The sequence below is a fragment of the Lissotriton vulgaris genome, chromosome 2_1, assembly GCF_964263255.1.
Source record: "Lissotriton vulgaris chromosome 2_1, aLisVul1.2, whole genome shotgun sequence".
Lineage (NCBI taxonomy): Eukaryota > Metazoa > Chordata > Amphibia > Caudata > Salamandridae > Lissotriton > Lissotriton vulgaris.
In genome coordinates this window covers 317,510,744-317,535,080 of record NC_141687.1, presented here as the reverse complement: position 1 = coordinate 317,535,080, position 24,337 = coordinate 317,510,744, and the positions used below count along the sequence as shown (strand labels likewise).

At 42.8% G+C, this 24,337-nt stretch overlaps 1 protein-coding gene across 2 annotated transcripts in view; it reads left to right on the top strand.

Moving 5' to 3' along the window:
- Window positions 1-23,996, top strand: part of TRPV3 (transient receptor potential cation channel subfamily V member 3) — a 75,929-nt gene extending 51,933 nt beyond the window's left edge. For both annotated transcript variants that reach the window (XM_086955017.1, XM_086955016.1), the window contains exons 11-18: window positions 2,541-2,639; window positions 2,908-2,981; window positions 3,929-4,094; window positions 5,698-5,764; window positions 9,477-9,748; window positions 11,637-11,749; window positions 16,309-16,388; window positions 22,076-23,996. In XM_086955017.1, the coding sequence (XP_086811143.1) occupies window positions 2,541-2,639; window positions 2,908-2,981; window positions 3,929-4,094; window positions 5,698-5,764; window positions 9,477-9,748; window positions 11,637-11,749; window positions 16,309-16,388; window positions 22,076-22,194 (990 nt within the window). In that variant the 3' untranslated portion in view covers window positions 22,195-23,996. The remainder of the gene's footprint in view (window positions 1-2,540; window positions 2,640-2,907; window positions 2,982-3,928; window positions 4,095-5,697; window positions 5,765-9,476; window positions 9,749-11,636; window positions 11,750-16,308; window positions 16,389-22,075) is intronic.
- The last annotated feature ends 341 nt before the right edge of the window (window positions 23,997-24,337 follow it).

The window sequence follows — 24,337 nt, the reverse complement described above, 5'->3', positions numbered from 1 at the left end:
GCTCCTTCTACAACCCACAAATATATATGCAAGTTACTTTCACTTATGGTAAACTCTTCCATGGTACTATTCGCTTGTAGCAGATATCTCAATGCTGTAAGAAATGTCCTGCTCATTTAAATTACAGACAATATGTGGTGTATTCTAGCAGCAGTGAGAAACCTTGGCCCTCTCAGGGAACACTATTTTTATCTTATTGGGAGCATTTATGTTATGTTATTCACATTTGTATATATCCAACCAGTATAGTTATGGCACTGTACATCATTCTCTATCTGGGCATCCTTTTGTGCAGATATGTTTAGTAAAAGCCTAATCTAGATGGTAAGCTGAGAATAAAAGATGCGTTCTGATATATGCGAGTTACAGGAATGCAGATGGTCATTTACATATGCAAGAAAGTAAAACAGAAAAGCAGCATGTTTTCCTGTTTTTGTTCACTTACAGAATAGTGTACCAAACAATGGTAGGCGTGTTATGAAATGTTACATGTTTGCAGCTATGACATTGTGTAGTGCAAACTGATAGTATGTTTAGAAAGGCTTCAGCAAGCTAGTTTTGCAAGATTGTTGCCAGCCAGTCCATTCAGCATAGCAATTGTATATCATAGTCTGTAAGAATTAAAGTTAATCTGGGTTTATCTAGTACATTACTCTCAGGCAGACGAATAACAGAATGCTTGAAATGAATGTTTCATTCAACAGGACTCCATCTCTTGTACTAGCATTGATTGTCCATTCAGGAAAATACAATTTTGACATGGATTGTATTACATTTACTCATTACTCAGAACTTGGCCGTACATTTAAACTTGGCCGTCTAGGCCGGCAATCTCCCATTTGGCTGTGCACATGGCGCCGGCAGGCCCCAACGCGGTACAGACAACAGTTATATTACTTGACATCCAGGGCACCGCATACCGCACCGGCCCACCGGGGTACCTGAACACAGGCATTCTCCCCACAATCCCCAACTCGGCTGCGCACATTGCGCCGGCAGGCCCCAACGCGCTACAGCCAACAGTTACATTACTTGACATCCAGGGCACCACATACCGCACTGGCCCCACCTGAACACGGGCATCCTCCCCAAGATTCTACTCAGTCCATACATGGTGGGTTAGGGCAGTAGAGTCCAGGACTACCGGCAGGCCAGTCCTTCTTCCGCGCCTACCCACTGCACTTGTGGAATCTCCCCCTTCCAGGGGTCCATCATATGGCTGCACCTCCATTGTTGTGCATCCCCCTTTGTTGTAAACTGTCAGAGCTTCGCCTTCATGACACCTTAGCCTTCTGCAGGGTGGGTGAGTGGTCGGCATTGCTCCTGTAACAAGGCTGTGGTCCGAGGGGACAAAGAGAACAAAACCTCTGGACCACTGCCTTAAATACCTCTGCTAAGTTTTGTTTCCTGTTAAGTTTCATTTTCCACACCGCCAGCCCTTCATTAACTATCCAGCCCCACCTCCTTCTCTGATCCACGGAGGAGGCTCAGCCCCGCGGCGCAACTAAGGGTGCCCCTCCCCTAGTCGCGGGGGGGGGCGCCTGTTCAGGACCAAAATGGCATGGCCATATAAGATGTATAGGGTGTCGTTCATCCAATCAGTATGATACATCCATGGTATTGTCACTGCAAAATCTATGTAATCCAGCCAGCATGTGTGGTGATACAAGGAGACAGTTATATTGCCCTGAAAAAGATAAACATGTGCTGTTTGCTATAGACAGACAATTCACAAAGACTAATCTGTGCTGTAATTTGCAGACAACCACTTAACAAAACAAAGTTCATGTTTTAACTGTAAACAATTTACAAACAAATAAACAGGTAGTTTAATCAAGAAGAAACATCCTGCAGGTGAATCAATTGATTGTTTTCTGTAGAGATTCCATGTAGTGCATTGGCTCTTTGCAATGTACTCAGCATTTCACTGCAATCACCAGGGTCATAACGTTTATTTTATAAACCCACATATTCCACTTCCTGCACACTTTTCTGGGATTTTCTCTATGGAATCTAATACACTTGGAATGCCATGTGTATTGGTTATGAGTCCGTATTTAGCTCTCCAGTGTTTTATTTGTGCTGCAGTAAATGTTTGACTTGAAATGATCGTTTCTGATCTTCAAGGCACTTTATGACGTAGGTACTTTGTAACTTAGTAAGCCTTTCAAAATACAGCATGACATATGATATATACTGATGGGTAAAACATTCTCTTCTGAATACATGAGATCTTTTTCTCAGTTTCAAAAAACCTATGTCAGGAGTAGGACTGCTTTCTGTATCAATTACAGTTTTTAAGCTGTTAGTAATTGATTTCAGAGGAATGATAATGTTTAGGGTGGCCATATAATATTGATTTTACTCACACTATTGTGGTGCATTCAAAGGACCAATGTTATGCTACATTTAATGAGAATTGTTATTGTTATGCCTTTACAGTACTTATAGTACCACATTATAGTAAGATAATATGCATGTGTATAAATATATTGTAAATCTGCATTACTTTAATAAATCTATCTTTTCCAATTTTGCAGGCTCTTTATCCTTTGGATATGACTAATGAAATGGGGTGGATTCAGCTAGTTGGCCAGATATTTATCGTTGTGTGTGCAACATACTTCATGGTCAAAGAGGTGAGCCAATCCTATACTTCTACATTTTCTTTTTAGAAAATTATTTTGACACTTTCAAAGGAGATTTACTTTAATTTGATGGGAGCAGTGGATGGTAGTGTCAATTGCATTTATTTAAATTACTATTTGTTAAACAAATGCAAATTAGAACAATGAAAATCACAAAATTCATTCTGTGGTTTAAACAAAAATATGTGTGCTGTGTTCTATAGAGTGCCATTTGGTTCAAATTGCTAACTTTAGATTATTTTTTTTTTCTTTGGTTTAGAGTGTAGTATTCTTCTTGGTTCGCCCATCAGACCTTCGATCAGTTCTCTCGGATGCCTGGTTCCACATTCAATTGTAAGTTGGATGCTACAGGTTTTGTAAAATGTGGATTAATAGTATTAATTATTTTTAAACAGCATGAATCATTGAACATAGTAAAATTAAAAACATTTGAAAACTTTGCAGGCCCTGCTATGCCTCATAAAAATTGTGTAAATATATCTCAATTGTAATGTGACAATGTACTTTGTGTAGATCCAGTGTCTGAATTGGGTAATTTGGGTAATTTGTTTGTATTATTAGCATACAACAGACAAAGATGATATATAAATAGGGTTAAAAAACTACACAATAGCATTTTCATAGCTTCAGCGACTACCCTTTCTAATATTATTTACAGCAGATATCTTAGCTCATCTGTATACCTTAAGAACAGTGTTTAAGCACATTGAAGCTATTCCTAAGCCATTTAAGTCACTGTTAGGTAACCTAGATGAGTTAATTTTTATTATAAATGAACTGCAATATAATTCTGTTACACAAACTACCAAAAAAGATGAGGCAAAGTGTCTTTCTGGGGCAAATACTTCTAAAATGAGATGATGAAAATTATGCCGTAGTAAAGCTTGGTGTATGATACCTAGAACATAAACCAAATTTTACTCACAAATTTCAATTTATTTGGTTAATTATAGAAGTCTTTCTGAAATATACATCTGATGAACACTACGAATATTAATAATAATTAACATTAGTTATAACAAGTTTGTAGTTATAGTTAGGTCAGAGTTTACACTGAAATCGAATCTGCACTAAAATTTCTGAAACAAATGTATCAGGTTTGGGTTTAGCATGTTCAAAGAAACAACTGCAAGGTTGTTATGTGATTTCTCTGTGTCATCTTTTATTAAGGTACAACAAAATGGTGCTCTATATGACCTGATTGTTAAATCAACTGTCAACACATATCTTTCTTTCAATTTCATGGTTCATTGACTAATGATTTCCTTTTTCTTTCACAGTTTTCTTCAAGCTGTGCTTGTTATCCTATCTGTGTTTTTCTACTTGTTTGGGGTGAAAGAATATCTAGCACTCCTTGTCCTCGCTATGGCACTAGGCTGGGCCAACATGTTATATTACACCAGAGGTTTTCAGTCACTCGGGATCTACAGTGTTATGATTCAAAAAGTAAGTACATTTGCTTTTCTTCTGTAGAATAGCTTCAGTTGTGTTCAATATTGACGAAATGTCGGCATTCTTAATTGGCGTACAATGCACACTAGAGTTTTATTGCAAGAGTGCCTCATCATAGTCACACAAAGTTGAGCAAATCTAAAATGATTTGAGATAATACCACATAGTTATGAAGCTATGAATGCCCCAAATGTTATTTCTACTAATGTGAGAAGGTAACTACTGTATTTTGGAGTACAACACAACACAAATAGTTTATTAGGGATAGTGACTATAACTCACACCCTTGTCATGCACTGCTAATTGCCCCACATATAACATCAGTAATAACATCTTCTTTGACATCATTGATAATACCACTGCCAAATTGTCAATTCAATTATTGATGATAAAACTTTCAGAACGGGGCTGCAGGTTATAGTTACCACAGGGCACGAGTTACAATTACTTGAGATAACTATAACTGGTACGGTTCAGTGGTTTTGTTTGTTTAAAACTGTATGTTTTAACTGACATTTCCACCTAACTTTAAAGTTACTTCAACCTTTTTTTTTCACTGATAATTGTATATAAACAGACACATCCACATATGACCATATGCAACACACACTTACTTTTGCTATGTGGTTAGCTTTTATGTTTTTCATACAAGAACAAGTTTATATTTCCAAATAGTGCAGAACCACCATCTTACATGTTGCACTATAACAGCAGATGTGACTCATTTGGTTTAAACTTGCAGTAACGGCTCTGTCCCACCTGCCTATGTTGATCTCCATGCCAATTTATTTTGTGACTTTACACATAGATAAGCTTCTGAGAAATGCTGATTAGAATTTATGCACCTTTGATCTTTTGAATTCATTATATACCAGAGGAGAAATAGGATAAGACAAAAAGCATCTCTTTCAAGGTTTTTTGACCACTCAGGGGCAGATCTGCAAGGACTGGCGCATCTCAGCAGGGATGCCCCAGTAAACTTGCGACTCGCAAAACTATCCTTGTGCCGCAACAGATGTGCCGCATTTACAATGCGGCGCACTGTGGCACAAGGATAAGCAGATGTGTGTTGTATCTGCGGCGAAAGGTTGGCGCACTGCTGGAGTTGCATTGCGGGCATGACGCAACTCCAGCACTGTCCCAAACCGGCCTATCTTTAACATTCTGCATCACTCCTTACGCCTGCTTCGAGCAGGCGCAAGGTTTTGACGCAGCGGCGTCGGAAAAGTGACTCAGTGAAATCTTGTAGATTTCACTCAGGCACTTTTCCGAGACTTTCCTGCAACGGAACGCCCACACTGCGACGGTATGCTCACATTATACCTGACGCAGGTATAATGTGGTATAGGGGTTTACGGCGTGATGCATCTCCCTGGATGCATCACATTGTAAATCCATCGCAGCGTTGCACTTGCTTTGCCCTTCCGCTGCGTCACATAAGTGACTCAGCGGCGGGGCAAATGTGTCGCACGGGGCTCGTTAATCTGTTTTAACAGCATCTACTCCAGCGTGAGAAAACAATTCTTACTTTCACTGTCATTTAATTACTTTAAGCCTTCAAAACCACCCATTTATTATTTCATTTCTTTATTCTCAGGTCATTTTAAACGATGTGCTGAAGTTTCTGTTTGTTTACATCCTGTTCTTGTTTGGATTTGGTGTAGGTATGTATTGTTTGATCGTTTTCATTATTATTACTTATATGATTATTATTATTGTTACATGCATATGTAGAGCGCAGCAGCTGCCAGTAGAGGTGTCCTGGTGCTGAGTTTACAGAAAACAAAGAGAATAATTGAACATCTTGCTGTATTAGCAGGTGTAAAGTCAGGTTTTAAGCCTTTCTGGGACTACAATAAATTCTTGATGGAGCAAAGATGCTGGAGGAGGCAGTCCCACAGGTAGGCTGCCTGAATAGAGGAAGCTCGACCACCAGAATTGCTCTTCTGAATTTAGGTTTACAGAGTAAATTGAATGATGCCGAGCATAGTAGGCGACTGGGTGTATACCGCTGGCTTTGTATCTTGAGGTATTGCGGACCAGTGCCATGAATAGCCTTATGAACCAGAAACAGTGATTTTAAATAAATGAATTTACGCACCAGAAGCCAGTGAAGGGAATCAGGAGCTTTACAAGCAGAGGCCTTCAGTTGGCAAGATAAAGCCCATTTAGCTACGCTGATTCAATGTTATAACCTTTTGACTAAGTATTCTGGAGTGCCTAAAAAGAAGGCATTACCATAGTCCATTCTGTTCAAATGGTGGACTCTACAAACAGAGCGTATGTATGACTTGGAAGGAGTGGGATTATTTTCCGTAGTAACTTCAGAAGAGCGAAGCTGATGGCTGACGGTTATGTCACCTGACTCACATGGGTGAGGGCCTCATCAAAATAAAATACAAAGTTCTTGACTGAGATCAAGGATGAGGACATATTCCCCTGGGTGTTGTACGATCACGTCCAACACTGCTAATGACCATGGGATATTGCTAGTGGAACAGCAGATTACCAATGTCTCATTGTTATTGATTTGAGATAGCTCTGACTAAGCCACACAGCTATTGCATCCATGCAGGTATTGAAGCCTCAAAAGTGGCTGAGGAAGATTGATCCACTGAAATGATTAGCTGAGTGGCATTGACATAATTCATCAGGTTAATTCCTCGATCACATATCAACTGAGCCAGTGGTTTTAAATTCAAGGTAAAAAGTGCGGGGCTCAGTGACGATCCCTAATGGACTCCTTGATCGATTGGTCCGAGCTCAGATTGAAATGGGGAAGATGAACAACTTTGCTTATGTTCTCCAGATAGGACCTGGACCACCCACGTGCCATACCTCTGACTCCGACTTCTTCCTATCTGTTTATAATACTTTTGTGTGCGAACGTATTGAAGGTGGCTGACAGATTCAATAGTACAAGGTCACAAAGTGACACATCTGATGCTATATGAAGGTCATCCAGAACCTAGACTGAGGCTGATTCTCTGCATGGCCAGGGAGGAAACCATATTGGACATGTTCCAGTAGGTGATGTGGTTCCATGAAGTCTGATAGACACCTTTCCACAAATGTTTCCAGAATTTTTAATAGAAATGCATAAGCGAGAAGGGTCACAAGTTGTTAAGGTTTGACGGATCTGCCGTTGTTTTTTTCAGCGAAGGGACCACCAACGCTTTTTATTAGTTCACTAGGTACTAAACCTGTAGCTAATGATTAATTACAAATGGCTCGCAGGGGCTCTGCCAAAGAGGCGGCCATTTTGTTCCAGGTTTTCAGCTGTAAAGGGTTAAGAGGTAAGCCTTTAGAAGCAGAGTTAGTCAACAAAAGAAAAAGATCTGGGTAAATCTGTTTGAAATCGAAAAACTCTGGAGTGATTTTACCTTCTGCAGGGAGACTGGTAAAAATTACACCAACTCCCACCGAGGAGGCAGCAAGTATCAGAATAGACACTGTAGCAAATGTAAAAGCAGTGCTATCTGGAAAAAGACTGAAGATGGTGATGGTGATCTTAGTCTAAAAAAATAGCTAAGATTGTCACACAGAGCTTGAGTGTGTTAGATTATGTATGACACACAGGTCAGATTGGCCAAAGACATAATTAAACAATAATGGCACATAAGTCGTACAGTTAAGATCTTATATTTTCAAATTGCAAGTATTAGTTTAGGGTGGCCAGTCTGTACCCACCTGCAAAACTGTCCCAAATGAAACAAGCAGGCTACCCAGGTTCAAGCCAGTCATGACAATGAAGCTGGCTCATATGGAGTCAGAGGCCTAATATCTCTAGCCCTCTAAACACGTTTTTACAAAGTCAAACACTTGATAATCATAATTCATCCTTAGCATGAACAGCACAGCGCTAAAATGTTTCTCCATCTTCCTCTCCAATAAATCAAAAAATGTCACTCCTACCATTCCTTTTATACATTAAGCACTCAAGTGTGCGACTCCAAAATTATACACCTTGTGACCCTTAATAATCGATACATATTTGACACCCCACACAACTCTGATCCAATTCTTCACCCTGACATTCTGCAACTCTGCAGAACACACACAAATCATCCTAAAAGCCAATAATACTGCAGGTGACCAGTCCAACAGCCACTGCCATAAAGTACTGAAAGCTTGGGTAGACCTGTACTGCATGAAAAGAATCCATATCCCACACAAATTGTACCACCAAAAACAGTCTGGAAGCCTTGGAAAATATGCTAGAACCCATCACTTTAGAGGGGACAATCAGGGTCCTACGTGTCATCTACCAGTATCTGTTTTCACCTCCAAACTATGTCACTGGTACCTCTGCTATCGGTAACCCCGAGAGTGCCGAGTTACCAGGATGAACAATGGGTCTGTAGAATGTGACCCTGCGTGCATTGCATACATTACTCAAAAATCAATACAAATTTAGGATTCTCCATGTACTCTGAACTTCAAGTTACAGCTAATTTTCAAATCGTTTCTGTAACTTTGTATATTTAACAGAAAGTTTAGCATTCTGGGGCCATGGTTAAATATTGCTTTTTTATTTAATTAATAGTTAAGAACACTCTTAATGTTACCTAGAAGTAGAAATATTTTCTTTCAAAATGATTACTGACCATTCGCTCTGCGGCTCAGCAGGTCAACAAGAGCTTGGTATTTCACAAGATTAATGCTAAAAGATGGAACAGTGGAAAGACTGGGAGATGTCCACATCGAAAGATGACACGGAGAGACACAGCCATACAGAGACATGGACACAGGGAGACTCAGAAGCACGGGCACAGAAGGAGAAATGCACACTGGGAAACATGGACAAGAGTACCTTAGAGTGTTATACAAATTGATCGATAGACAGACGGATATATTGACGGGGGAGATGCTGGAGACGGTCTAAGAGAGATGTGGACACAGCGACACAATCGAATGAACGCAGTGAACATAGACTCTAGGATGCCCGATGCATTGAGAAGCTTGAGCTCTAGACTTGGAATTTTTGAGTACTTAGAGGATGGATGGGGATACTACCTGCTTTGCATGTATCACTCAAATAGCAAATTAAATTTGTCATTTTTTGCTAACATTACAGTAGATGTTCAAAGGGTTCTTGTTTCTTTATAGACTGAATTAAAATCGTACTATTTTTAGAGCAAGGTTAATTATTATTGCATTTTATTTATTTATGAACTCACTTGCATGCATTGCAGATTAAGAACAATTATAAAATAACCCTATAAAACATAACCTGTTTAGAAATGATTCGTATCAATCTACTTGGAATTTTAACAGACCAACGATAATATGATATTTCAGAGGGCACATGCTACAGGGCGGTATGGAGAAGAGAAGAGCCGAATGTCCTTTTGATCATATGTTTTTCTCCCCTAGCTCTTGCATCGTTGATTGAAACGTGCGATGACGACAGTGAATGCAGTGAATACAATAATTTCAGCACCGCCATAGTAGAGCTTTTCAAGCTCACCATTGGGCTGGGAGATCTGGAGATCCAGCAGGATTCGAAGTATCCAGTGCTGTTCCTGCTCCTGCTCATATCCTACGTCATACTGACCTTCGTCCTCCTCCTCAACATGTTGATTGCGCTCATGGGAGAAACCGTGGAAAAGGTCTCCAAAGAAAGCGAGCACATTTGGAGGCTGCAGGTTGGTGTTTACTTATTACCTCTATAACAGGTGTGCTGAGTTGAAAAGTCCTAGAAATTACAAATTTGCCAGTTGCTGAAATTTAAAAAATGGGGGGTGTAAGCGACATTGCCGCCATGGAAAGTTGTCACTTGCTCTCAGAACTCTAAGTACACCACTCGGCAACAGTGGCATAGCTAGACCTACTGCTACCTGGGGTGGCCCTTAAGCTTGCTGCCCAGTGCAGGTAAGAGCAGGGGGCTGGTTTATGTAGGTGGCACTGGGAACAGCTGAAATGAACATCACTATTTTCAGACTACAAAAACTGTACTTGTGTTTGTGAAATTCAGCCCTAACAATTTCAGATTCCTCAGATTGCACTAGTGTACCTGTGACTTTGCACTGACGTTTGTAATGATAGTTGGACCTATCAGCAAGTAAACTTGTCCTTTGTGCACCAAATGTTCGATGCAGATGCCATTAGGTCAAAGCCTACCACATAGTGAAGCTGTCTGGTTGTAAAAAACTTCTTGTGGACATTCTGAAAGATTCCCTTGGGGAGCATAGCCACCCAACCCATTCCTTTTATAGGTCATTACCTATATAGGTGCTCACCTAAATTAGTTGTCAGTCCCTGGCTTTGGTTCATTGCCCTGGAAATTGGGGGCCTCATTTATGAGGTTTTGACGTAGGGAAGTGCAGCAGGCCTTCCTGCTGCACTTCCCTACGGCCAAAGAAAAGGGCAGGAATGCGCCGTATCTATAAGATACAGCGCATTCCTGTCCTTTTCCCCTGAGCCAGCGCACAATGGGCTGTTGTGCGCCAACGCAGGCACCTTTGCGCCATGGTGCAAAGGTACCTGCGTTGCGGGGATGATTATTTTTGATTATTTTTGTGGAGGAAGGGAAATCTTTCTGTGCAAAAATAATCACAACAGGCTTTTTCCTCTTTCTATGTGTGCTGCAGAATGCAACACACATAGAAACAGGAAAAACGAGGATAAATAAAGATATTTCTCCCCGTTGTGCCTCCATTACGCCTCCCCAGGGGAGGCGTAAGCTTTTGGCAGGGTGTTATATTTTGTAATTCTATTTTCCATTTCCCTTTTTATTCTGTTGCCCTTTTTAATGTAGAATGTGTATTCATTTGATCTGTGCACTGGCACTGATCTGTTTATGTGACATCACTGTCAGAATGTGTTCAGGCATTATTGAACTGCATCTCAGCCTGAGCAGATGTACTGTGCTCTCTTCACAATAAACGTAATTTGTTTTTAAAGAATTTATTTATTATTTGGACTTTTACACAGTGCCTCAGATTTACGATTTTTCGTAAATCTAGGGCAGTGTCAAAAGGCCATGGATGTGGCTGGGAACGCCCCCAGCAACACCCATTGCACTCCCCTTTAACGCAGAACACTGCGTTAAAGGGACTGATATTTATCAGGCAGAATTAAGCCAAAAAAAGTGGCTTAGTGCTGCCCGATAAATATCACGCAGGCTTCTGCCCCACAGAACGTCAAACAAAGTGACGTTCCAGAGGCGCAAGGAGTCTCATAAATGAGGCCCTGGGTCTTTTTATGTATTTATTTATGTATATATTTTGCAGAGTGCAACTTTAGCACAAGTTGATAGTGCAGAGAACAAGATATAGAAACAAATTGAGTCTTGTAATGTATCTGTGCCAGACAGTCACTGTTTTCATCTTTCGATACCATATATTCTTTGCTCAAATCCGATATACTAATCTAAATCGATAAACAATAAAACCTTAAGAAATTGAATTGCTGTATTTTTTGGTATTCGCCTCAGAGCAGAGTGGTTGCCTGTTTGGGAGTGATAAGCATCTATCATGTTTAAGTTAAGGCACAACATAACAATTAGAAAATCACTACTTTGTGTTTTTTCAGAGAGCCAGAACTATTTTGGATTGTGAAAAATCCTTACCTCAGTGGCTGAAGGCTAAATTTCAACTTGGCGAAAGGTGCAAGGTATCCACAGATGACTACAGGACCTGCTTAAGGTAACTATCTACTAAGTTAAGTAGGATTGAAGGCCCTTTTGCCATTCCTGCAAACACACAATAGTCATGTTACTGCCTAATGTTACATATTTGCACCTCTGGGGACCTATAAAGTGGAGACCCTACTATCCCAATCACAAGGGGGATGGTGGGTGCTGATTTAGTAATGTATCAAGGAAGGGGTGATAAAAAAAAGTCTAGCCATTCCTTCTCACTCCTTTTGCTTATTCATCCTTCGTACTTGTGAGGGCCTATCAAAATCAACAACTGGAAAGGTGAAGGATAGGCGCAGAGAGCATAAATAAACAGGCAAATACCAGGCAGTGATGCAATACTAGTCATTTATTATCCCAGATACCAGAGTCTCTGCACACCTAGAAGGATTGATAACCCAGGTCTAGGTGCTGCTGGACCCCCAGCCTGTAACAGTTATGCAAGGGTGAAGGTACACTCAAGTTTCTGGTCAGCAAACGTCTGCCTGAGGTACCAATACAGCTGTGCAAGAAAAGTGGCTAAGACCAAGCCTGCCAAGGAACAAGCTCCCAAAATCAGACCCTTAACCCTCCTGCTCAGGACAGGGCTTATGATTCATCAGGGCCATGTGCAAATTAACAAATATAGAGTCACACCAAGGTAAATCTGCAGACTGAGATGATTATATTAATAGTGCTAGTCTCATAGCACTAATGTCTACTGTGAGTCTCAGTCACTTTGTGGCAAAGGAACACCACTCACTGGAGGTGGAACTGGACCAAATCTCTGGAAGAAAATAAAGACATGGCCTAACAAATGTCCCACCTCTTGTTGCCTCAAATGATTTCTCGATACTTCTTCTGAGGATTCAAAGGCAAGATGGCGCATCCCAAGACGGAAGAAAACTCTCATAGAGGGTTCAATAGTAGAACATTTCTAAGTAATCCTCAAACAAAAATATCTAGCTTCTTCGACCAACCAATGGCAGGCTAAAGGCACTGATGACTACTCATTGGTTGTTTAGGGTAGCCACCGTTAAGGCCCTGTAGACCACCTTTAATAAACAGAGCAGTCAAACAATCCAAAGCATTTCACCTGCTCCCGGTTTGGGATAACCCCGGGTGGTGCTACCAATGACAGCTGATCTTTTGCCCCTCACTGCTGAGCATCTTCTGCTGCCACTTTTAAAAGTTCCATCCCCTGGATCCCAAACCTTTCATTGCCCAGACTGAGTGCCTGAGGCATTTCAATGTGTTTGGGGGAGTTCTGGGTACTGCATGAGAGACACTAAAACATCTGTGGCACACACACTTGACCACAGACTCACCACTTCAGAATGCCCTCAAAAGGAACCAGGGAAGCAAGCACGGTAGAGTGTGGGGTGATGGCCTCTATCAACCAGCACTTGCCATTAGCATGGTGCCCCGGCATGGCCGTGGGATACCTCTATCGAGCACCCTCCAAACTAGGCAATCTTTTCTTTCTAACCCTGAACTCAATTCTTCGATTCCTGCCGCTGAGTAGTGGTAGAATCCCTACATGTAAAGATTAGATGCAGTCTGGATGTTCTAACATATGTTCGATTGCATCTGTTTAGTCATGCTAGTGCAAGGGTCTGAAAATGCTGGAACATGCTGGCATGTCAGTGTCACTATGATGTCTATGCCCAGGAACAGCAAGAAGAGTGGCACTGCTGCAGCTTGGGCTATCAGAGCCTGGTGAATAGACGAATGAACCATTGTCACCCGATGGAAAAGGGCCCTGGTATTACAGCACAGATGCAGTCAAAACAAGCACTGGCACAAAGCCAATCGATTTGGTAGAGTGTTGCCAGAACTTACAGTGCTGCTGAGTGGTAGTCATTGAATCATAATGCCTGGTCAGATTGAGGTAAATCCATGTAATGCATCCATGTGATAAATCCATGAAATAAATCCATGTAGTGAATCTCAAAACACACATTGGGCATGTTAGAACAGGCCAAGCATGCATAAGCGGTAATGCAAAGACCATGATGCATAGATCACAGCAGTGCGTGAGTTTGCCACACACAGACCTGCCACATCACAGGCAGTAACATGGGGCCACTCACCTTGATACATAGAATAGGCACAGCACGGACAGAATCAGTGCAAACCTCACTCAAGTGCAGGGAACAGTTACAGCACAGGAGCTGCAGTGCAGATTTCATATACCCGTTGCAGGCACTGGACCTTGAGCAATGGTGTAAGCTACCAACACACATAATCAGGTGGAGCACAGATTGCAAGCAAAGTCAGCTTCCCAGACAGACCTAGAACATGGTTTCACACAAACACACAAATCAGTAATGCACAGGTACACAAGCAGCAGTAAATCACCCCCCCCTTTCCTGGTGCTTCCTCCACCATAAACACAGAGCACACATAGACACACAAATCAGTAAAGCACAGGCACACAAGCAGCAGTATATCACACCCCCCCCCCCCCCCCTCCCAAGAGAAGGATAGAGAGCAAATGAGTGCAGCATTGGCAATATTCCCTCTTTCGCTTTCTTTCTCACTCTAGCTGACACACGCACACACACACAAAACAGATACATCACAGGTAGCTGCACTGCAAGTTCACAGAAGTATTGCATTGGCATCAGTACTGCAAAGGTCACTTGCTTACAAATAACAGTTGCAGCCAAAGACTTGCACGCAAAACAGGTACAGAATTGATGCAGACTTTCAGTGCATGTTTCCCTCGGTAGCCAAGCAGACGCAGCACAGGCAGCAGTAGCAAAGGCTTCCTTCACGCAAAAATTAAGCAGCAGAAAGCAGAACAAGCTTCCCTCACACAGACCACAGCAGCAGCGCAAACTTCCCTCACGTGATCATCTCAGCAATTCACGGTTCCACCCACACAGAGTACACGTACAACACAGGTTTTCAGTCACTCACACAGCAGATGTACAGCACTGGCAGCAGCAGAATCAGCTTCGCTCATACTTAATGAGCAATTACAATAAAGTTAGCAAATGTGTAAGCGTTCCTTGCATACACTGAGCAAGTACAGCCTGTGCAGCAGCACAGGAAGTTACACTAAATCAAGTTTAGCATAGCACAGACACTAGATGTGCAAGTATCTCTCACGCAGAGCAGGCTTAGCAAGAGAGATGTAAAGCAAGCTTTCTTCATATATACACAGCACAGCACTTTCTTGATCCAAGTGCAGGCTATCAGCATGTCTGCTTTGCATGCACTTGTGTGAATGAGCCTACAATTACTTTCATAAGCAGCAACAGGATGACTTTATAGAGAGAGACAGGAATACATCACCTTTAAAAACCATCAGTCTTTGGCATCGATGGAGCAGACACCCGGAAGGGAGAAAAGACATTTTTACTGATGCCCGGTGGAGCTACCTCGTGAGCTAAAGGGGAGATGGGCTTTGGATTCCCTCCTTGGCCATCACCTACCCAGCCGGTCCTTGGGCAAACTCTCCTGCGTCTCTCCTTGACCTTATCTCCCTCCTCCCCCTTCACCCTACGCCCACCGCCCTACACTTCTCTTCTTTCCAGCTATTGACCCTGCCCTCACCCGTCCTTGCTCACAGTTCCCCCCTGCTTATTCGCTGGACTTTCTCACGTGAACTCTCCCTCGTCAGTTTGAGACCTAGATATTTAATTAATGCCCGATGGAGCTACCTTGCTTAGCTAAAGGGGTGACTGGCTGTGGACTCCTTCCTTGGTCGCCACCTACCCAGTCGGTCTTTGTGCAAACTTCCTTCGTCTCTCCTGCCGTCTTTTCCCTAATCTTTCCCCTCACAATTCCCCCTTCCCCCCCCTCCCTACTTCTATCTTCTTTCTTCTCCCTTTCAATGTGTTGCCTATTTTTTTTTACGTAACGTGTAATTGTTATCATTTTCTGTAACATTGTGTAACTGAATGTAAAGCGCTCTGATACCTACGGGTCTAGCCAGCGCTATATAAAACTCATTAAATAAATAAATTACCGGTTCACGGTGGAAAGGAGCCCATGAGCTGTGGAGGGGTGGGGTGTGAGGAAAAGAACAGAGACACCAGCAGCTAATGGGAGTGAGAGTGGTATAAGTTCACCGTGGCAGTGATCTGCTGAGAGGACACTCTGGTTCAACCATGACACCTCCTCCAGACCGGTACCACTGATGCTGTATTGTCAGAAACGAGTCCCCCGATACGCATGATACAAAATCACCCCCTATACTGCATTTATATGAACAATATATATCACAGTGTCTTGTTTCCAGCTCCAAGAATAGGCATGCCCATGAATGCAAAGCTCTTGCAGGAGGGCAGGAAGTAATGATGGAAGGACATGTGATTTGGGTTATCGGTTCCCTTCCTAGTGCCAACTTCCCATGAATCATCACTACAGCACTTTGCAGTAATGGCGCTGATGTACTAAAACACCACAAAGCCTAAAAGGACACATTTTGAACGAAAACAATTCATAAGATTTTTGTTCAAAGATTGTCAGCTTCAATTTCCCAGATTTGACTAAACGAGTGGGGGCGGAGTGAAAGTATCAGAAAAAGACATCACCAAAAGCAGTGAACTTACAAACTGTGTGTTCTTTCTGCAGGATCAATGAAGTGAAGTGGACCGAATGGCACAACCATGTGACGTGCATACACGAGGAGCCAGGGCACACAATGCCTGAAGGTACTGTTTATTCTCTTTAAAACTTGTTTTATTATCCTTAAAGTGTGACATTGCAAAATGAACAACGAATCACAATTAAAAAGTACAATATTTATTTTCAATGTTTTGTAAGACATGGTACCAAATCCATTTGAAAGACCAAGTTTTACCTCTTAATTATTCTATTACTGCAAATAACCTGCACAGTACATTTTCTTAACATTGTCCTGAAAAAAACCGTAGCTCATTATTCAATCTCTTCTTCAAAAAATCTAAATGCAAACACATGCCCTGTTATGAAGTACATAATGGCAACCATCCTTGATTAAAGGTATTAGGGGTTGTTCTGTAAATGGAGAGGGTGAAGGCTTCTGTCCTCCACGATGCATATATCAAGTCTAATTCATACAGCGATTTGCAGGTGTAAGTTTACTTACCTGTGCAAATGGCTTGGATGCTGAGCCCAAGGAAGGTACAAAAGGTAACCAAGCAGTCATTCGGTTTATTCTGCCATCACATTAGTGCTTTCAGCAGTAGCTATACCCAAGGTTTGCAGTATTAATATATGCACACTGCTGCTAATATATGCACACTGCTCATTGTTGGCAGTGCTGGCAGTAGCTATGCCCCAAGGCTTGTAGGGCTAATATATGCACACTGCTCATTGTCGGCAGTGCTGGCAGTAGCTATGCCCCAAGGCTTGCAGGGCTAATATATGCACACTGCTCATAGTCGGCAGTGCTGGCAGTAGCTTTGCTCCAAGGCTTACAGGGCTAATATATGCACACTGCTCATTGCCGGCAGTGGGCAGTAGCTTTGTCCCAAGGCTTGCAGGGCTAATATATGCAGACTGCTCATTGTCGGCAGTGCTGGCAGTAGCTTTGTCCCAAGGCTTGCAGGGCTAATATATGCAGACTGCTCATTGTCTGCAGTGCTGGCAGTAGCTTTGCCCCAAGGCTTGCAGGGCTAATATATCCACACTGCTCATTGTTGGCAGTGCTGGCAGTAGCTTTGTCCCAAGGCTTGCAGGGCTAATATATGCAGACTGCTCATTGCCGGCAGTGGGCAGTAGCTTTGTCCCAAGGCTTGCAGGGTTAATATATGCAGACTGCTCATTGTCGGCAGTGCTGGCAGTAGCTTTGCCCCAAGGCTTGCTGGGCTAATATATGCAGACTGCTCATTGTCGGCAGTGCTGGCAGTAGCTTTGCCCCAAGGCTTGCAGGGCTAATATTTGCACACTGCTCATTGCCGGCAGTGGGCAGTAGCTTTGCCCCAAGGCTTGCTGGGCTAATATTTACAGACTGCTCATTGCCGGCAGTGGGCAGTAGCTTTGTCCCAAGGCTTGCAGGGCTAATATATGCAGACTGCTCATTGTCGGCAGTGCTGGCAGTAGCTTTGCCCCAAGGCTTGCAGGGCTAATATTTGCACACTGCTCATTGCCGGCAGTGGGCAGTAGCTTTGCCCCAAGGCTTGCTGGGCTAATATTTACAGACTGCTCATTGCCGGCAGTGGGCAGTAGCTTTGCCCCAAGGCTTGCTGGGCTAATATATGCACACTGCTCATTGTCGGCAGTGCTGGCAGTAGCTTTGCCCCAAGGCTTGCTGGGCTAATATATGCACACTGCTCATTGCCGGCAGTGGGCAGTAGCTTTGTCCCAAGGCTTGCAGGGTTAATATATGCACACTGCTCATTGCCGGCAGTGGGCAGTAGCTTTGTCCCAAGGCTTGCAGGGCTAATATATGCAGACTGCTCATTGTCGGCAGTGCTGGCAGTAGCTTTGCCCCAAGGCTTGCAGGGCTAATATATGCACACTGCTCATTGTTGGCAGTGCTGGCAGTAGCTTTGTCCCAAGGCTTGCAGGGCTAATATATGCAGACTGCTCATTGTCGGCAGTGCTGGCAGTAGCTTTGCCCCAAGGCTTGCAGGGCTAATATATGCAGACTGCTCATTGTCGGCAGTGCTGGCAGTAGCTTTGTCCCAAGGCTTGCAGGGCTAATATATGCAGACTGCTCATTGTCGGCAGTGCTGGCAGTAGCTTTGCCCCAAGGCTTGCAGGGCTAATATATGCACACTGCTCATTGTCGGCAGTGCTGGCAGTAGCTTTGTCCCAAGGCTTGCAGGGCTAATATATGCAGACTGCTCATTGTCGGCAGTGCTGGCAGTAGCTTTGCCCCAAGGCTTGCAGGGCTAATATATGCAGACTGCTCATTGTCGGCAGTGCTGGCAGTAGCTATACCCCACGGCTTGCAGCGTTAATATATGCACACTACTCATTGTCGGCAGTGCTAGCAGTAGCATACCCCTAGGCTTGCAGGGTTCATATATGCACACTGGTCATTGTTGGCAGTGCTAGCAGTAGCTATACCCCACGGCTTGCAGTGTTAATATATGCACACTGCTCATTGTCGGCAGTGCGAGCAGTAGCATACCCCAAGGCTTGCAGGGCTAATATATGCACACTGCTCATTGTCGGCAGTGCTGGCAGTAGCATAACCCAAGGCTTGCAGGGTTCATATATGCACACTGCTCATTGTCGGCAGTGCTAGCAGTAGCTATACCCCACGGCTTGCAGTGTTAATATATGCACACTACTCATTGTCGGCAGTGCTAGCAGTAGCTATGCCCCAAGGCTTGCAGGGTTCATATATGCACACTGCTCATTGTCGGCAGTGCTAGCAGTAGCTATACCCCACGGCTTGCAGCGTTAATATATGCACACTGCTCATTGTCGGCAGTGCTAGCAGTAGCTATACCCCACGGCTTGCAGGGCTAATATATGCACAATGCTCATTGTCGGCAGTGCTAGCAGTAGCTATACCCCACGGCTTGCAGCGTTAATATATGCACACTGCTCATTGTCGGCAGTGCAAGCAGTATCATACCCCAAGGCTGGCAGGGTTAATATATGCACACTGCTCATTGTCGGCAGTGCTGGCTGTAGCTATGCCCCAAGGCTTGCAGGGCTAATATATGCACAATGCTCATTGTCGGCAGTGCTGGCTGTAGCTATGCCTCAAGGCTTGCAGGGCTAATATATGCACACTGCTCATTGTCGGCAGTGCTGGCAGTAGCTTTGCCCCAAGGCTTGCAGGGCTAATATATGCACACTGCTCATAGTCGGCAGTGCTGGCAGTAGCTTTGCCCCAAGGCTTGCAGGGCTAATATATGCACACTGCTCATTGCCGGCAGTGGGCAGTAGCTTTGTCCCAAGGCTTGCAGGGCTAATATATGCAGACTGCTCATTGTCGGCAGTGCTGGCAGTAGCTTTGCCCCAAGGCTTGCAGGGCTAATATATGCGCACTGCTCATAGTCGGCAGTGCTGGCAGTAGCTTTGTCCCAAGGCTTGCAGGGCTAATATATGCAGACTGCTCATTGTCGGCAGTGCTGGCAGTAGCTTTGCCCCAAGGCTTGCAGGGCTAATATATGCAGACTGCTCATTGTCGGCAGTGCTGGCAGTAGCTTTGTCCCAAGGCTTGCAGGGCTAATATATGCAGACTGCTCATTGTCGGCAGTGCTGGCAGTAGCTTTGCCCCAAGGCTTGCAGGGCTAATAGATGCACACTGCTCATTGTCGGCAGTGCTGGCAGTAGCTTTGCCCCAAGGCTTGCAGGGCTAATATATGCAGACTGCTCATTGTCGGCAGTGCTGGCAGTAGCTTTGCCCCAAGGCTTGCAGGGCTAATATATGCAGACTGCTCATTGTCGGCAGTGCTGGCAGTAGCTATACCCCACGGCTTGCAGTGTTAATATATGCACACTACTCATTGTCGGCAGTGCTTGCAGTAGCATACCCCTAGGCTTGCAGGGTTCATATATGCACACTGCTCATTGTTGGCAGTGCTAGCAGTAGCTATACCCCACGGCTTGCAGTGTTAATATATGCACACTGCTCATTGTCGGCAGTGCGAGCAGTAGCATACCCCAAGGCTTGCAGGGTTAATATATGCACACTGCTCATTGTCGGCAGTGCTGGCAGTAGCATAACCCAAGGCTTGCAGGGTTCACATATGCACACTGCTCATTGTCGGCAGTGCTAGCAGTAGCTATACCCCACGGCTTGCAGTGTTAATATATGCACACTACTCATTGTCGGCAGTGCTAGCAGTAGCTATGCCCCAAGGCTTGCAGGGTTCATATATGCACACTGCTCATTGTCGGCAGTGCTAGCAGTAGCTATACCCCACGGCTTGCAGCGTTAATATATGCACACTGCTCATTGTCGGCAGTACTAGCAGTAGCTATACCCCACGGCTTGCAGGGCTAATATATGCACAATGCTCATTGTCGGCAGTGCATGCAGTAGCTATACCCCACGGCTTGCAGCGTTAATATATGCACAATGCTCATTGTCGGCAGTGCAAGCAGTATCATACCCCAAGGCTTGCAGGGTTAATATATGCACACTGCTCATTGTCGGCAGTGCTGGCTGTAGCTATGCCCCAAGGCTTGCAGGGCTAATATATGCACAATGCTCATTGTCTGCAGTGCTGGCTGTAGCTATGCCCCAAGGCTTGCAGGGCTAATATATGCACAATGCTCATTGTCGGCAGTGCTAGCAGTAGCATACCCCAAGGCTTGCAGGGTTAATATATGCTCACTGTTCTTTGTCTGCAGTGCTTGCAGTGTTAATATATGCACACTGCTTGTTGTTGGCAGTGCTAGTAGTAGCTAAACCCCAAGACTAGCATTGTTAATATATAAACACTGCTCATCGTCGGCAGTGCTAGCAGTAGTCATACCAGCAAAGCTTGCAGTGTTAATATTGTGCACACTGCTCATTGTTTAGTTACAGTAGGTGGCAGATGTAACGCAGTGGATAAATGCTAGCCATGTTATCATGTTGTCTATGAAAACGGAAAACAACATGCTTTTAACAAACTAAAAGGTGCTGTTCAGTGTAGAATGACTTAAAGAGGGTCAGAAAGGAAACAATCATGTTCGGAGTAAATGTCATCGCTTTGAGTCTGGGAAGGTGTTTACCTTGCTCTTCCCAGCGTCTCCTTGTTGGCAGCCTCCCAGTTTACATATGATGTTGTTCCCTGTGCTGTAGTGCGATTTTGCTAATAGGGGGACAAATTACCATCAATATGTACGTGATGGTAATTTGCAAAAACTTTGAAGAATGCACTAATGTGCATTTTTCAAAGTTGTAGGTTACACACACACATGTCCTTGGGACATGTATGTGCGCAGCATGCGTACACAGATTAATTTCAGGGGTGCAACAGGGTGTCCTTTTGACACCCTTGCACCCTTGAAGTTGCATGCTCTATTTGCGAGTACCTATTGATATTCGCAAATTGCGCATGCACTCTTCCATTCATTCCTATGGCGCTGTAGGCCCATTGGAATGAATAGGAAGGCATTCCTTAATTGCATTTCGCAATTTGCGAGTCGCAATTAAGGAATGTTTGGAAATCGCTAATTTTATAGTGATTCCTACATGCATAGGATTTTGAATTCCTTAATTGCGATTCCTTAATATTCATAATTAAAGAATCGCAAAAGACTACATTGATGCATGTGCCTGCTAGTTCTGTTGCTGGAACAAAAAACTGCGTATTATTAATCACACAGGTGAAACCTATTGCATTTACCAATACTTGTTTCTATTGCAATGTACCACTGACTCTGAAAGAGAGATTAGCACAGATGTAAAATACATCAAATGTCAAGACCATTTAATAATGTATCGTGTCTTCCTCTGCAGGCGTTCGCAAACTGAATATGATCGCAGAAGAAGAAATGGATAGCTTTGCCGAAAAAGATCGAGGACTCGTGATAAACATGAATGAACCAAACAGCATCCCATTTGAGACAGAGGTGTAATTACTGTTGCCACCACTAAAAGCCACACTTTTCTATTTATGCCAATTGAGCCTTGTTGAAGAGGTATCTTAGTCGCTCCTCCCTCCTGCGGACTACAGAGTGACTCCATTTAGTGGTTCCACTCGGCTCCTCGGTGGAACATGGAGCCCATCATGAACCATAATGTGGCACCACTGTGGAAGAGATTCATGTGGGTACCACAAAACCTATCAGCACAATCTCTGTGCACAGAACCCAGCTCTCACTTGCAGGTTCCAAGGAGTGACCATGCAGTGATATGGTGCTATCCGTCCTCTAAAGCGAAAGTGTGTTATCCCTAAAGTGCCTTTGCAGATTAGGTTCCATGAAATACTACATCCCACTCTCAGAGTTTGGAATTCAGATTAAACACCTACTATACGCCATAATATGCTTCTGCGACTTTAAAAGGGACATGTTAGAAACTTGGAACACTCTTGATTAGGAAAAGAATGGGCTGCAAACCCCAAATGCAATCAAGAGACCTGGATGGATGATCACTTGAAAGTGAGATGCGGGATTAGGTGGAATATAAGTGCATTCTTACAACACTTGTACTTTTTCAAGGTAAAATATGCAAAATGTTGGGCGAATTATCCTGTACTTGTGTCCTACACTTGTCTGAGACCGTGGAGGATGAAGAATGCCCATATAAAGAGAAAGACACACCTTATGTTAAAACGCCACTTATCTGCAAATACCACCTGACTGATCTGTCCATGTGTGCTTTATTAAATGTTAAAAAATAGAATCCATTTATACAAAAAATAGTCTGTGATATATTTTGTGATCTGGGAGAATATTTTGTGAACTGTGTTTCCAGTTACTCAGCAAAAGCATAAACTATACTAAGGTTTTCTTATTTTGAATACAATATATCTAGATGTAAATATTTTAATTGTGGTGCAGGTATTTATTGAACTTCTTACCTCATTGATCTTTAATAATTAACAAACAACATCCTATGTATAGAGAGATACTTTGTTATATGTGTGGAACATTTTTACTGGAATATTACATTCTCTAGTAAGAGATCTGTCTCCAAGTGTACTGTAAGCATACCACTTAGTGGTCGTTACTGGTATAAACACCGTATTCGAAGCTACACAAGTCGTTGTTCAAAGAAAGTGCAACTTTTAATGTATATTTATTTGAGCCAGGAATTGCATTTTATATAGAAAAAATACCTATATTTTGCCCCTTCCATATTTTATGAAGATTTTTGTATGTTTGCTATTTATTCATTTTATGTAAAAAGTACGAATAACAAGTGTTTTGTAATTATTATCTGTTTGTATACTTGAATGATGCATACTTGTTTACAATGGTTTAAGTGTATGTGTATTTTTCTGTCTGAGTTATTGTGCCTAATGCAAGTGAGGTTCCTTGCAACGATGGAATCTGAAATATATGAAAGTTGTTTTTTTAACTAAATTAAAGCAACGAAGGAGCTGAGAACATTTAAGATAACAGATGAAGTGGCGTTGTCTATCAGCAGGAAAAATGGACTCTGAAACAGAACTTGTAAAGGCACTGTTCAGCAATTTGCTAATCTCTCATGAGTGAAAATGAGATTAAATATTAAAGGACGGCTTGCCCTTCTTTTCAGAGACCCAACTCAGTTACAGTCTTGTTCCAATTGTTAAACCTATTACGATGATATTTAAGTTTTTCGTTACAAAATGTACTATATAAAATGTATGTACTACTGAGCCATTGCAACCTACATTTTCTTAATACATATTTATTAATACATTTTTGTCTAATAAATTTTGTAAAATTTGGATGGACTGAGAACTTATTTGTAAATACACCTAGAACGTAAACTAATTAACTATCTCTAAAGCAATACACATACAACAGAACACATAATTTGAGTGGAAGTACAAAACAACCATATTTAGTCAAAAAGAAATCGATACAGTCAGCCAGAATGGTAAGATGTCAAAATGCGGGACAACCCCATCTCACAACACCACTGCACTAAAAAACACAAAGCATAATAGATTTCAATTTACCGTGAATAATTGCATTTTGATTTGACAGACGGGGGCAGATTGCATGTGAGTCTTCAGATTTTTCTAAAAAAGTTTGTTGATTATTTTCTGGATTCGTAAGGTTAGGT